The 13,941-nt window shown below is 34.4% G+C and overlaps 1 protein-coding gene across 1 annotated transcript in view; it reads left to right on the top strand.

Annotated features, from left to right (window-relative positions):
- Positions 1 to 13,941, top strand: part of LOC115222336 (ATPase family AAA domain-containing protein 2B) — a 142,061-nt gene that overhangs the window by 35,585 nt on the left and 92,535 nt on the right. Inside the window, exons 13-16 of the mRNA XM_029792524.2 lie at positions 8,661 to 8,751; positions 11,378 to 11,692; positions 13,059 to 13,212; positions 13,422 to 13,608. Of these exons, the coding sequence (XP_029648384.1) occupies positions 8,661 to 8,751; positions 11,378 to 11,692; positions 13,059 to 13,212; positions 13,422 to 13,608 (747 nt within the window). The remainder of the gene's footprint in view (positions 1 to 8,660; positions 8,752 to 11,377; positions 11,693 to 13,058; positions 13,213 to 13,421; positions 13,609 to 13,941) is intronic.

The raw sequence follows: 13,941 nt of genomic DNA, 5'->3' as shown, positions 1-13,941 counted from the left end.
CTTTAGAAGAGCCTCTGGTCCTTTATTTCACATTTAGTGTTATCCACTATATAATTCCATCTTTATTCATGTAGTCCTTAGAATGACAGTGAATAAAATCTCCAGGTGATATTTCCTTTCCTTTTGGTAATTCTTTTCTGATAGATTGGCTTAAGCTCAGTCTTATCTGTCATAAACAAGTACCATGATAAAATGTACCCTTCCAGGAGGATCATCCATATTTCTTATCCATCCAAGTAGAAAATTATTCTGCTAGCCACTAGGTAGTTTCTGGGTTGTCTTGATTTTCTATAAGTTCTGTTCATGATAAAATCCTTATTTTAATTTCTGATTAGAAGAAAAAAGTAGTTTAGCTGAGGACTCATTACAAAAAATAAAGAAGAAACTGTTTAATATTGAATTCTTTCATATTTGGTTTGTCTGATTGTTAATTACTTGACTGAATCTTAATTCATTGTAAGCAGTTACCATTTATTACAGTTTGATATTATTTATTATATACTGATACATTCAGATTAGTTTTCTTCATTTTGGTTGTTATAATCATAATGTTTTAGCCATTATACTTTCTGACCTTTGTCTGGTGCCTGTCGCATTCAGTAACATTTTCAGAATTTGGAACTGAACCATGGAGGCAGATGGTTCTCAAACTGTTGTCACTACCGTGGATATTCTCTTCATTATTCTCTTGCTTGTGATGTTGTTTATGTTTCAATCAGAATACATTTAGCTTAAATTTTAGTGGGTGACTTTTACTTTAATATTTACTGCCACAACTGCATAGGCTGAAATACCAGTCAGGCAGCTACCTGTTCGAAAGCCATGCTGGATATCACTCAGCAAGTTATTTCCTTTAAGGAATACGATTAGTTTCCCTCTGACTATCTGTTCCATGACTTTGCTGATGTGTGAAGTCAGAGAGATAGGCCTTTAGTTTTTGGCATCTGCTTTGCTTCCCCCTTTATGGATTGGGCTTTCTCTCCTTCAGCTTGCTTGGCAGTCTGCCATTTGCTAGAAAGCTCTGAAAGAAAATCTTGAGGGGTTTTGCCAGGGCACGCTCACACAATTTGAGGAGGATTAGTAGTGTATCTTCTTCACTAATATCAATGTATTCCATTGTAAATGCCTTGCTGGTTATAGGTAAGGTGGCAAAGAAGTCCACTGGTTCGTTCACTTGTCTGTATTCCAATGGGGTGGTAAAGACACTTTTGAACAGGTCAGTCATTCAGTACCTCACTGATCCTGGTTGGACTATCTGTGAAAGAGCTATCCTTTTGGAAGAGGGGTCTTATTTTGCAGCGTACTGAGGCTGTTTCTTTCACATAATGAAAGAAGGCCTTTGTTTTTTATAACCCAGGCTTCTTTGTGTGCTCTCTCTCTGACATAGGATTGTTGCAGGCTTTATTCAATCTCCATCAGTGTTGTTTTTAGGTGGGACCTTTCGCTACTTTTGGGATGTTGGTTGAGGCGATTTGCAACCTTCGTCTGTTGTCTCATGAGGATCTTCCTCCTCCTTGGAAGCTTGTTCCTATTTGTTTTGGCCTTGTGCTCTGGAATATATTTCTGGCATATGCCTTGTACAACAGACATAAAATATTCTAGCTTCTTGCCAATGTCTGGTGTGGAGAGACATTTCGGCCAGTCCTGTCTGAGGATCTCTTTTTAGATCGATTTCCTGCCTGCTTTGTAGAAGTTCAGATTGGAGAGATTTTGGGTGCTACCCAAATAGGTGAATTTCTCAGTGTTCTTTAGCTGGTTGTCTTGGATCAAAAGAGTTACAGGGAGTAAACCATTTTTGGAGTTTCGAAGAATCTCTGTTTTCTTGGTGTTGACCTGGAGTCCAGCCCAATGATAGGCATTGAACACAACATCTAGGTTCTGCTGAAGGCTGGCTGGTTCATGGGGGAAAGCTTTGCAGTCATCTTCATACTGTAATTCAAAGAGAGTGGTAGACTGAGTCTTTGTTAGGGATTTTAGTCTCCTCAAGTTGCAGAGACTGCCATTGTGGTGATATTGAATTGGGATGCCATCTTCGGGGTTGAGGTTGTATCGAGATAGTGAGGTCACAGCCACAAGCAACACATTGAAAAGGACAGGGGCCAGGACACAGCCTTGTTTAACACCGACTTGAACGTTGGAGTAGTCAGACTGATCACCACCCAATGTCACACATGCTTGCATGCCGTCATGGAACTGGTGGAGCATGGCAAGAAGCTTAGGAGGGCGTCCATACCTCTGCAGGACATTCCATAGTAGTGGATGGCTAATAGTATTAAAAGCCTTAGATAGGTCAATAAAGGCAAACGAGGCATCACGCTGTTGTTCTCAGCACTTCTCTAACAGCGGGCGGGAGACAAAGACCATGTCGATAGTGCTACAGTTAGCTCTAAAACCACATTGAGACCCTGGGAGGATTCCTTCAAGAAAGTGACCAAGAAGCCAAGAGAGCAGGATGTGTGCTAAGACCTTTCCTGCAACATCCAGGAGTGAAATACCTCTGCTGTTGTTGCAGTCTTTGCGATCTCCCTTCTTGAAAATGGTGATTATGTCTGCGTGTTTCCAGCGTTGAGGGATCAAGACACTTTTCCAACAGTAGAGAATAATCTGATGAACAAGACAAGAGTAGCACCACCATATTTATAGATCTTCCTCCGACACACCATTTGATCCAGGTGATTTCCTGTTTTTTAAGTAGGAGAGAGCTGTACAGATTTCCATGAGGGAGGGTTCCTTATCCAGCTCAAGGAGAGGAGGGAGATGAGGAAGCTCATCAATCAGTGTGGTTTCTGTAGGATTTACTTGTTTAACAAAGTGTTGAAGTGTTCTGCCCATCTGTCACAGATCTGGGTCTTTTCCTTGTAGAGCATGTTGCTATCTGAAAAGATCATATCAGATTGATATGATTGGAGGACAGACCATACATGGATTTGGTTGTAGTGTAGAACTCGTGGATCTTATTTTCATCTGCAAAACGTTGAATTTCTGCAGCTTTGTTCTTCCACCAAGTGTTCTGAATCTGCCTAAGTCTACTCTGGCATTCCGAGCAAAGATCATTCCAATTCTAGAGGTGTGCATTGGACCTGCTCAAGAGGTAGGCATCATGAGCTCAGTTTTTTACTTCTGAGAAGAGGGAGGATCTCATCCGCAAATTCATGCAACTGAGGAGATCAGGGAGATACGTTTGTCCCATATATCATCTAGCTCCTCTTGGTTTACCGAGGTAGGGTTGGGGAGTGGGAGAGTATCCAATTTGATGGCAAGCTGCTCTTGAAAGAGGCCACAATTCTCAGGATCATACAGTTTCGTGGTGTTCAGTCGTTTTGATGCTTTTGCCTTTTGGCAGGGGGCCAAATGTTGATTCTATGCTTGGAGCAGATAAGGTTGTGGTCTGTCCAGCAATCTGCTCCATGCATTGTGTGAGCATAGAGGACATCGCCCATGTCTTGATGATGGACAATGATGTCTAGGAGATGCCACTTTTTGGAACGGGGGGTGAATCCATGACGTCTTGTAAATGTCCCACTGTTGAAAGAGGGTGTTAGTGATGCACAGGTCATACTCGGAGCAGAAGGTCTCTGTCCATTAGCGTTCATTTTCCCTGTGCCATGAGGACCAAAGTATTGTCACACCCAACATTGAGAGTTGAAGTCGCCCATGAGTATGATCTTGTCCGATTGGGAAATGTTCCGAAATGTAGTATGCAGATATAGGCGGTTTTATATTAACCAATGGAAAAAACGAAAATAATAATTCTTCAGCAATACGACATTACGTCATATTGCCAATTCATGCTTTACTTCAAAAATGGCTACTTGTTACAATCAGCCTTTCGCCAGAAAAATTGTTAAAATTTTGCGTAAAAAAATTTGTAATACATATTTTTTTCAATACAACATTTGAATTAATAGTTATAACACATCAATATATACAATGCATTTATAAATTACATATTAAATATATGAAATTAGCTTTTCCATATGCCTTTACAATTATAATGTTCATTTCATTTCACTGGAAAAAAAAAATTCTATTTTTATATATATAATCCAGGAATATAAAAAATATTTTGAAAATCCTCAAACAAACTGAGAAAGTTTTTTTAGAAAATGTACAATTCTGTCACTTCTAGTCTTTTTCACTTCGGTAGGTGATTTCAAAATTGACTTTGTGTTTCCATTAACATTAGATTTGTCGCATTGAATATCACTTTGTTTCAAACTATGTCGATATGTATTGCTCACATCTTCATTTTCATGACATGAATATTGGTTGAAATAAGCTTTTTTTACTCTGTTGATACTGACAATTTCTTTTTTACCATTTATCTCCAAAGTCATAGTTTTGTCTCTAACTGACAAGACTTTAAAAGGTCCGGTGTATTTATATTTCAGTGAATTATGAGCAGCATCATTACGTACAAATACATGAATTTATATCAGAAGGAACAAAACTTTTAACATTTTGCAATTTTCTTGTAAAAGAAGGAATATTCGTAAGAAATCTCCTAAGACGAGTTACATAATCATTAACATCTCCATTAAAAGAATTGGTTTCTTCGAACATTTGACCAGGTAGAGTTAATGTTGTTCCGTACAAGAGTTCAGGAGAATATTGTAAATTTTCTTTAACAGCACTTCTAATTCCTAACAATACCAACTGTTAGAATCAGAATAAGTTCTTAATGAAGATTTCAACTGCCTATGAAACCTTTCTATCATGCCGTTAGATTGTGGGTGATATGAAGTTTTATGAATTCTGTTAATCCCCAACAATTTTTTGAATTCTGCAAACAGACTAGACTCAAATTGTCTACCATGATCTGTTGTCACTGTATTTGGTATGCCAAATCTAGACATCCAATTTGTAAATAAGGTTTTTGCTATAATTACTGCAGATATGTCCTTTATCGGATAAGCCTCTGGCCATCTCGAAAAATGATCTATACACGTCAACAAATATATATTATCTTCACATGGAGTTAAGGGTCCAACTATATCGATGTGGATATGTTGGAATCTCGCATCAGGATTTGCAAATGTACCTAATGGTGCTTTGATATGACAATGTACTTTGGATTTTTGACACTGCATACATGATTTGACCCAGGAACGAATATCTTTATTCATACCAGGCCAAACAAAACGACTTGATATTAATTTCAATAAAGCTTCTATACCTGGATGAGATAAATTATGTAAGGCAGAAAAAACAACTTTTCTATGCTTTTCAGGCACAAATGGTCTCGAAAAACCTGTAGAAATATCACACCAAATATGTGAATTACACGAATGGATCGGCAACATTTTAAAGTTGAATTGGAATTTTTATATAAAGAAAATTCTTTATCCACAACTTGATCCTTAGACATTTCTTCCAAATTTATAGTGTTTAGTGAAGTTAATGCATCTACATTCATTCTGGAAAGTGCATCTGCTGCTGAATTTTATGATATACCATATATCCACAGTAAATTGTGAAATAAAATCAAGGTGTCTTATTTCTCCGAAGAACTTTTTAATGCATATGTTAATGGTTTATGGTCAGTAAATGACCTACCTTCAAGATGTCTGAAGTGTTTAATTGACAAATAAGCTGCCAACAATTCTCTGCTGAAAACACTGTTTCTGGTACTTTGAATTTTTTTGAAAAGAATGCTAATGGTTGCCAGGAATTACAATGAAATTGCTGTAGAACGCCACCGATTCCAACATCGGAAGCATCAACCATCATTGATAATTCTGCTTCAGGAACCTGATGGTTTAAAAGTGTTGCTTCACACAGTTCCTCTTTAATTTTTTTAAAAGCTTGTAATTCTGTTTCTTTTAAAGTTATGGCTTCATTTTTTTTCTTTCTATTTTTCAATAGCTCAGTTAAGGGATATAGGGTTTCAGTGACTTTAAGAATAAATTTTCTGTAAAAATTAACTATCCCTAAAAATTCTTTGAGCTTTCTTAAAGTCTTTGGTGCAGGAAATTTTTTAATAGCTTCAATTTTTTCTGGTAATGGTCAAATTCCATCTTTATCGATAAGATGACCCAGAAAAGATATACTGGGTTCACCAAAAACACACTTCGATGGATTTATCACAATGCCGTAATTCGTCAATCTCTCGAAAATTTGTTTTAAATGGTCTTCATGTGCTTCTTCTGATGGACTAGCAATGAGAATATCATCTATACGAAAGGTAAATTTCTTGTTACTTCATCTTTTAGATAGGATTCCTCTATCTGCTGATCTCCCAGAAGTTCATTCATCATTCACAGAAGTTGTGTGGGTTTCTTATTTCCTAATTCTTCATTGTTAAATAACTTTGCAAACTCTTTTTGTTTCGAATTTGAAGTTCATTTCAATATTTCTTCTTTTATGGAAGAATACGAAACTGGTTTGATAGGGTTTAGTAGCAAATATCTAATTTCATTGCTTAGAGGTGGAGGTAAATTGCTCAGAATTATATTGTATTTTTGTTCTTCATTTGTAATTCGGTTAGCTTTAAAGCTTGCCTCCAGTTGTGCCAACCAAATTACTGTGTCTCCTGTCCATGGGGGACAAGGCAAATAATTTACAGAAGCCTGTGTATAATTCCTATCGAAATATGACATTTCAAATTCTTTTAAATTCTGCTCCATTATATGTATAAATATTTTCTCAAAGGAAAATTTTTTTTCGTTATGTTACTAAGCTTTTAACAGCTCAAAATATAATTTTTATATTGCTAGAAAGTGCAGCTAAAATTTTCTTTCTAAAGTTTCTTTCTTCAGTGTTCTTTTTGTTTCAACTTTATTTTTAACTATTTGTTAATAAAATATTTATGCAATAATTCTGTAATTCATGTTTATTATATTATTAAATTTTCCACCAGTTTGTGTTTATCATTTTTTTATTTAAAAAAAATATTTTTGTCGCTGTCACCGGTTTTCTTATTATTTGGTTACACGAGGGTTCACCAATTTTTATTATTTTATATGAACTCACAAAGGTTCACCAATTTCTTATTTAATATAGACTCACGAGTGTCACCAATTTTCCTATAGCAGTTTTAGGCTACCATGAGCTTTCTCTTAGGTTATATTATTATAGTATATTCTCTATTTAGCTATATTACAGTAATGTAATGCTATTTATTGTGTTTCCTATTTGGAAATAGATTATTTTATTTGGCTTTTAATGATTAAAACGTCACTTATAACTTAAGTGTTATCATTATACGCAAATCCGAACTACAGTATATAACATCATAGAGAAATCTACTTATAGAACGCTAAGAATATTAACGTCATGTATGTATATTATCTTTGTGTTCATTTAACCGCTATAAGAAAATATTATTTAATGATTACAGAAATGCATATTTATTTATACACAGTTGAAAAACGTGAAGAGAAACATTTTCTTAATTAGTTTTATTATATAAATATAACATTTTATATTATGTACATGTGAAAGAAAAAATAATTTTCGTTGTGTAGAAGTACGACTATATATTTCCTAGCTAATTCATAAAGATAACTAATAAATGAATCAACAATTCAAAATAGATTTGTTGTGATTTTCTTTGGACATGGCATGAAAATCACTAATGTCTCAAAGGAGTGAGTGTCGTGGAGTTCAGTTAGGGTTTTTATAACTGCTCAACTTGACTTAAAAAATCGAAATCCATTACAAATATTCTTTACGTAACTTTTTAGAATCTTTATGAGCAGTTATATTAACCAATGGAAAAAACGAAAATAATAATTCTTCGGCAATATGACATTACGTCATATTGCCAATTCACGCTTTATTTCAAAAATGGCTACTTGTTACACAGAGAATCATAGAATGTGTTCTTTATCTCTTCATCAGTCGAGAAATGTCAGAAAACGTTTGTTCAAAAGTGGGATTTTGATTGTCATTAGGCGCTCGCTGATACTGGAGGGTACTCCAAGAATTTTCTGCAATAGGCTGTTTTTGATTGCGAAACCCATGCAATTTATCAAACTTATTTCCCTTTTATGATCTAATTATGAATTCTTAAAAAGTGGTGTACTATCATCGCTAATGAATTAATAGGGTTCATTAATGGTTATAAACAGATTTGAAAATGTAATTAACAGGTCGGGTTTTCAACTTACTTAACTCATTGCTACTATCTCATCTAGAACTGAAGGTATTTTGACACTCTTTATAATGTGAAGCTGTTATTTAGCAGAAGCTCTGGTCTGAGACTTTTGGAATGAATACCTTTTCGTGGAATCTTTCCTGTACAAAGGACCTAATGATTTCTATAAGGCATGAAAGAAAATGGAAATGAAGAACTTGTTGAAACAGATGAAGCATCATGAATTAGGGTAAAAGTTGGAATGTTTACTGGGTTTCTTGAGAACCTACTTGCATCATCAAGTCACTGAACAACTTTTGGTGTCTCCCTTTGACAAATGCCTCTATGTTGGTCATGAAATTGCCTTCCTGAGAATTAATTATAAAATATCTGCCAAATGTCTTGTTACATTCAAAATAGGAAGAGGAAACACTGAACAAGAGATGAAAAAAATCTAGTGAATGTCGATAGCTTGGTTGTAAGGAAAACAGTTTCAATATAGTCCATAAGATTAATGCATTTTAAATTGTAAATACAAATTTATGAATATTAAATTGTATTATTATTATTTTGAACATTTTAGGCTCGGTCCCAGATTTTCTCTATCATCACTAAAGATTGGAATCCTAAGCTATCAGATGCATTTCTTGAGGAAATTGCTCAAAAGTGTGTTGGTAAGTTTGATGTGATTTAACAGAAAGTTATTTGAATTTCCAAGATTTATATTCTTTTTTTAATTATTTTATCTTGAATTTCTACTTTTAGAAGTTTTAAATAAAAGAAACAAAATACTTTAATAAGTTATCACATATTCTGTTGCATCTTTTCTGTAAGTCATTTCTTCCTAATCTTAGGATTTCTTTCAAAGCTTTCTTTATATTCTAGTACTCTCTTGCAGTGTATTTTCACAGCATGTGTCACTTAGATTAGCATCTCACTGGATATAATCAGATAATGTATTTAACAGACCATATTCTACTTGTCTCTCTCCTCTTTGTATAAGTTCATTAATCTAATGAGCTTATTTCACTGCAATACTGTATCACACTGTTTCATAAAGTTTATTCTTTCATTCATAGCTATAACCAATTTTTTTATTCTCCATTAGATCCCCAACTCTATGTGTGATGATAATGAAACAAATTTTCATTGCAAAAGTCTGAGAATATAGACATCTGACTCTAACCTGCTATTGAACTTTTCTCAACAAAAGTTATAAATCAGAATGCATCAAAGTTACTTAATGCATTCTGGTCTGCTTAAAAACAGTAATTTACTTAGAGAAACATGTAAAAGATTGGTTGCTCTGCAATGAAAATTGCCTCACTAAAGTACTGAAACTTCAAATCAGTCTCTTCTAGTGCTGGTGACTTAATAAAATACCAGTCCCTCTTTAGATGCTATTCTACTGCAAGCACTCCTACCAAAAGCTTGGTTTGATAAACAGTTTTTTGATACTTCTGTTTGTATTGCACCTCCTTCTGAGTTCTTCATTGAATTGTCAGGAGAAGCTGTGGAAAATATTTCCCAGCAGAAAGCTAGTGTCACTTAGTACAGGAGGCTAAACCTGTCAGTTAATGCTTTGCAATTCTTTCTTATCACCTGGGAATATAATTCTGTATCTCCCTCTCTTCCAGTTAAAAATGTGTATCCCTCAATAATTGAAGGACTTTGAGAGCCTGACCTGAGACTATTGACTTCTATTTGGGCTAAGAATAGATATTGCCGTAACGACTAACAGTGAATCCTGAGCCTTCTTCTTTTCTTCCTCCAAACAGCCACTTTATTCTAAACTATGTCAAAATCTACAAGAAATACCAAGAAACTGATATACAAACTACTCATTTCTTTCTCTCTAATTATCTACAGTAATCCAAGCTGTACTCTTCATTTCAATCTCTTTTCTAAAAGTAGTATTTGTGTAGAATTTTCTTTCTCTACTACTCACTTGTATATTAGCAAAAAAGACTTCTACTTTGGAAATCTTCCTGGTTCCTTGAAGTTTATCTACCGTCACATCTTGAACACAAGCAGTTGTTTTAGTCCCTTGCCTTGAATCATGGCACCTGTTTAGTTGGTCTATAGATGTCTTGTCTCTGCCGTGCTGGTGGCACATAAAAACCACGCATTACACTCTCTGAGTGGTTGGCGTTAGGAAGGGCATCTAGCTGTAGAAACTCTGCCAGATCAAGATTGGAGCCTGGTGCAGCCATCTGGTTTGCCAGCCCTCAGTCAAAATCGTCCAACCCATGCTAGCATGGAAAGCGGACGTTAAATGATGATGATGATGATGAAAATGTAACTAGGTTTCAGATTGCTATTGAGAGAGAGAGAGAGAGAGAGAGCTGTCTTGATCTATGAAAACATTACTGTACACCTTATTTCCAAAAAGGAGCAACCTCTCACAATTTTAACAGTTGACTTATCAATGGAGGAGGCTTCACATGGTTGTTCAACCTACTAAAAATAGCAACCAAATCTTAACTCAGTTACAGTCTTAATGTTGTATAAGTGCTTGCAGCAGAATTGCATCCAAGGTGTTGTTAAACTGAATGGCATGTTAAGTTTGCTTTCTCCATTCAAAAATGGGGACTGTTTTAAAGGACTTAGTCCTAAATTCCTCTTAAAAAGCTATGGTCTTTGATCATATCTGTGCAAAGAGAGCCAACTTGGAAACTGAACAATAGCATCTCAACAGTAATAGAGGCAGTTGTAAAATCCCTTCTTTTATCTCCTCGAGTGCTTTTTTTCTATTTCAGAGTTTGGTTATATCTCCAACACTTTCCATTTTGTATATGAAAGACCTACTTGCTGTTATTTCTAATCACGTGTGTATGACATTGTCTGACTGCATCTCAGTGTCAGTAAATACAGTTGACTGTCTACAAATCTCAAGTGTAACCCACATTAAAGGACTGTTCTTGTACTTGAGATGGTGTTGTTGCTTGTAAACATATTCTCCACCACTGGAAGACCATTTGGCTGATTGGTAATGATTCAATCACCAATTTGGTTTTGTTTCACTGTTTCTTTTCTCTATAATGTCTTCTGTAGGGATAGCACTCAGTATGATACCTCTTCCAGAGATCCATAATAATTTAAGTTTTCATTTTAGTTGTTTCCCCACTACACAAGCCATGCATCTAAAATTTTGCTTAATCCTTCATTTTGAGACCTCACTGGCTATCTTTATCCACATTTTCCCAACATATTGAAACTAACAGAACTCGAAATTAAATTAACAAAATTTGAGATTTGTTTGAAAAAATTTGTATTCCTTATTGAATTTTTTTGTTGTAGGCTATTGTGGTGCTGATATCAAAGCATTATGTACAGAAGCTGCTTTGATGGCTTTAAGAAGAAGGTATCCTCAGATTTACAATTCCTCTGAAAAACTCCAGTTAGATGTTTCATCAATACACATCTCTGGAATTGATTTTTATCGAGGAATGAAAGTAATTGTTCCCACTGCACAGCGTTCTAATTCAACTCCAAGACATCCATTATCCAAACTTGTGAGACCACTTCTTGAAAACATCTACAAAAAGGCACTTTCAATATTGGAGATAATTTTTCCAAGTGATTTATCTCAGAGTCATAGTCTTACATTGAAAGGTAATTCAATGATTTTTCTGTTTGAATTTTAATAATATTTCCTTGAATCTGTATATGTCTCTTTTATGATGTTTATCAGCATTATTATTATCTTCCTCTTTATATTGGCATTGGTTGAATTTTTTGCAGTAGTATTATATTTCTCTCTGTTTGTTTACTTCCTAAGAAAGATTTCTATACAATTGAATTTCTTCGAATTTTTATCAAAAACATTCTTATGAATTATTTCTCCTTTCAAACCTTTAAGTTTGAATGACATAATATGCTTATCTGTTTGTGACTGCAGTGTTTCAAATTTTTATATAATTTCACCAATACAGAATAAATACTAACAAAAAAAATTTGTTAGCTTATAAATTTAATATATAATATAGTTCACTTCCCAATATAATAATTTTTTAATGCATTATCAGATTTTTAGCATATTGTAATAAAACAAATGATAGAATGAATAAAAACTAAGTATTATGAAATATGATTATATTCAAGGAATCAAAACTTTATTTTTGGAAAATTAAGTCATGTGGTATAGCTGAAAACATTTTATACAGAAATTTATTCATCATTAGAAATACTGCAGGAGAAATATATATTTGAAGTATCTATTTCTACCTCTTCTCTCTAATTTATATGTCGGTTCTGAAAACTAGATGATATTTATAGCATAGCATCAGTAGACCCCATTTAAAAAAAATTTCTTTACTACTAAAAGAAAAGAAAAAGAAATCTGTTATATTTTGATCAATTTTTCAGTAGATGTCTTTTTTATAATTTATAATTTCCCTTTCTAATAAATACTTACTAACTTCTGCTACCACCCTTCCTCTCCTCTATGTATTTATGTATATATATTGTCATCGTCATTTAATGCCTTCCTTCCATGTTGGCATAGGTTGTCCTGTTTGACAGGAGCTGGTCAGGCAGGAACCTGTACCCTGCTTCTGTGTCTATGTATATATTTCAACATATTAGATACAGGCTATCATTGACTTTACATTGTGGCATATGGCAAATCTTCCCTCTGACTTGTGCTCCATCTACTTTGGTGTGCCCAGACCTTGGTTTTGTTCCCCTTTATATCAGCAACTTCTCAAAAAGTGTTTTCCCACAACTGTTAGCTTGAAGAAGAATATTGACCTTAGTGATTTTGGAAGACCTACAAAGTTGTTGGGTACACCCAGTTCCTGTTGATCAAACCAGATGGTTGGGGTCTGCTGTAGATGCCTACTGTTAAGTTTCATAAAAATTACTTTCATTAGAATTTGCATTTTCTTATAAGTTTTGTTATGTACATTTTTTGTGCATAGCTATATGTTTTTGCTTAATAATTGTTAAAAAAGAAAAGGCGACTTTCAAACACTTTTAGGTTCCTGTGAGAAATCAGCTAAAGTAGATGAAGCTACCGATTACTGGCTTGAAGATGAAGGTCCATGTATATATGAAGCCCCTCGTCAACGTGGTAGAAAGCCTCGAAATTTTGTTCCTGAAAAAATTACAGAATCTTACTTGGATTTTCAAAGGTAATGGAAAATATCTAAATATTTCAAATTGATTATTAATTATGGTAACTCATTGAAAGTAGTGTGTGTATCTTGATTTTGATTAATTTTATGAAACTTCTCTATCTTGAACTTATTGGGTGTCATACATTATTTTGATATTTTCAAAAAGTAACTTTTTATTCAAAATCATTATATGGTTTACTTTTTTTTTCCTTCAATTCTCGTAGTTGTGCCTCCAAGCAGCCATTGACATACCGTCCACGCCTTCTCTTTGCTGGGAAAATAGGCCAAGGACAGTCTGTCCATCTTGCTCCTGCTATCATGCAACACCTAGAGCAAATGCCTGTTTATGTAATTGATTTACCATCACTGTATGCTGCTAGTAACAGGACACCTGAAGAATCTTGCACACAGGTTAGTATATGTGAAAGACATTTATTAAGTGATATTAATGCTGATGTTAAGGATGGTATTAAATTATCTTAATTTGGTTTGGTTTCTTTGATTACTATTTTTTCCTTTTTTTAAGATGATCTACTTGAATTACTGATATTGCAGCTATCCAATAAATTATTAGGCTATATATTAAACAGCAGTTACTTTCTTACTTTTGTATACAACATACTTCTTGATACTCACTCTTTCTTCTCTCAAGTAGTCTTCTTTTCCTTTAATACACATCAGATTTGTTGTCACTTTTTAGCAGTTTCTTTGACTGCCAGGTATGAATTATGCCAAGCTTAAGTT

Source organism: Octopus sinensis, linkage group LG19, assembly GCF_006345805.1.
Source record: "Octopus sinensis linkage group LG19, ASM634580v1, whole genome shotgun sequence".
Classification (NCBI taxonomy): Eukaryota; Metazoa; Mollusca; class Cephalopoda; order Octopoda; family Octopodidae; genus Octopus; species Octopus sinensis.
This window is presented reverse-complemented; position numbering and strand designations above follow the sequence as displayed.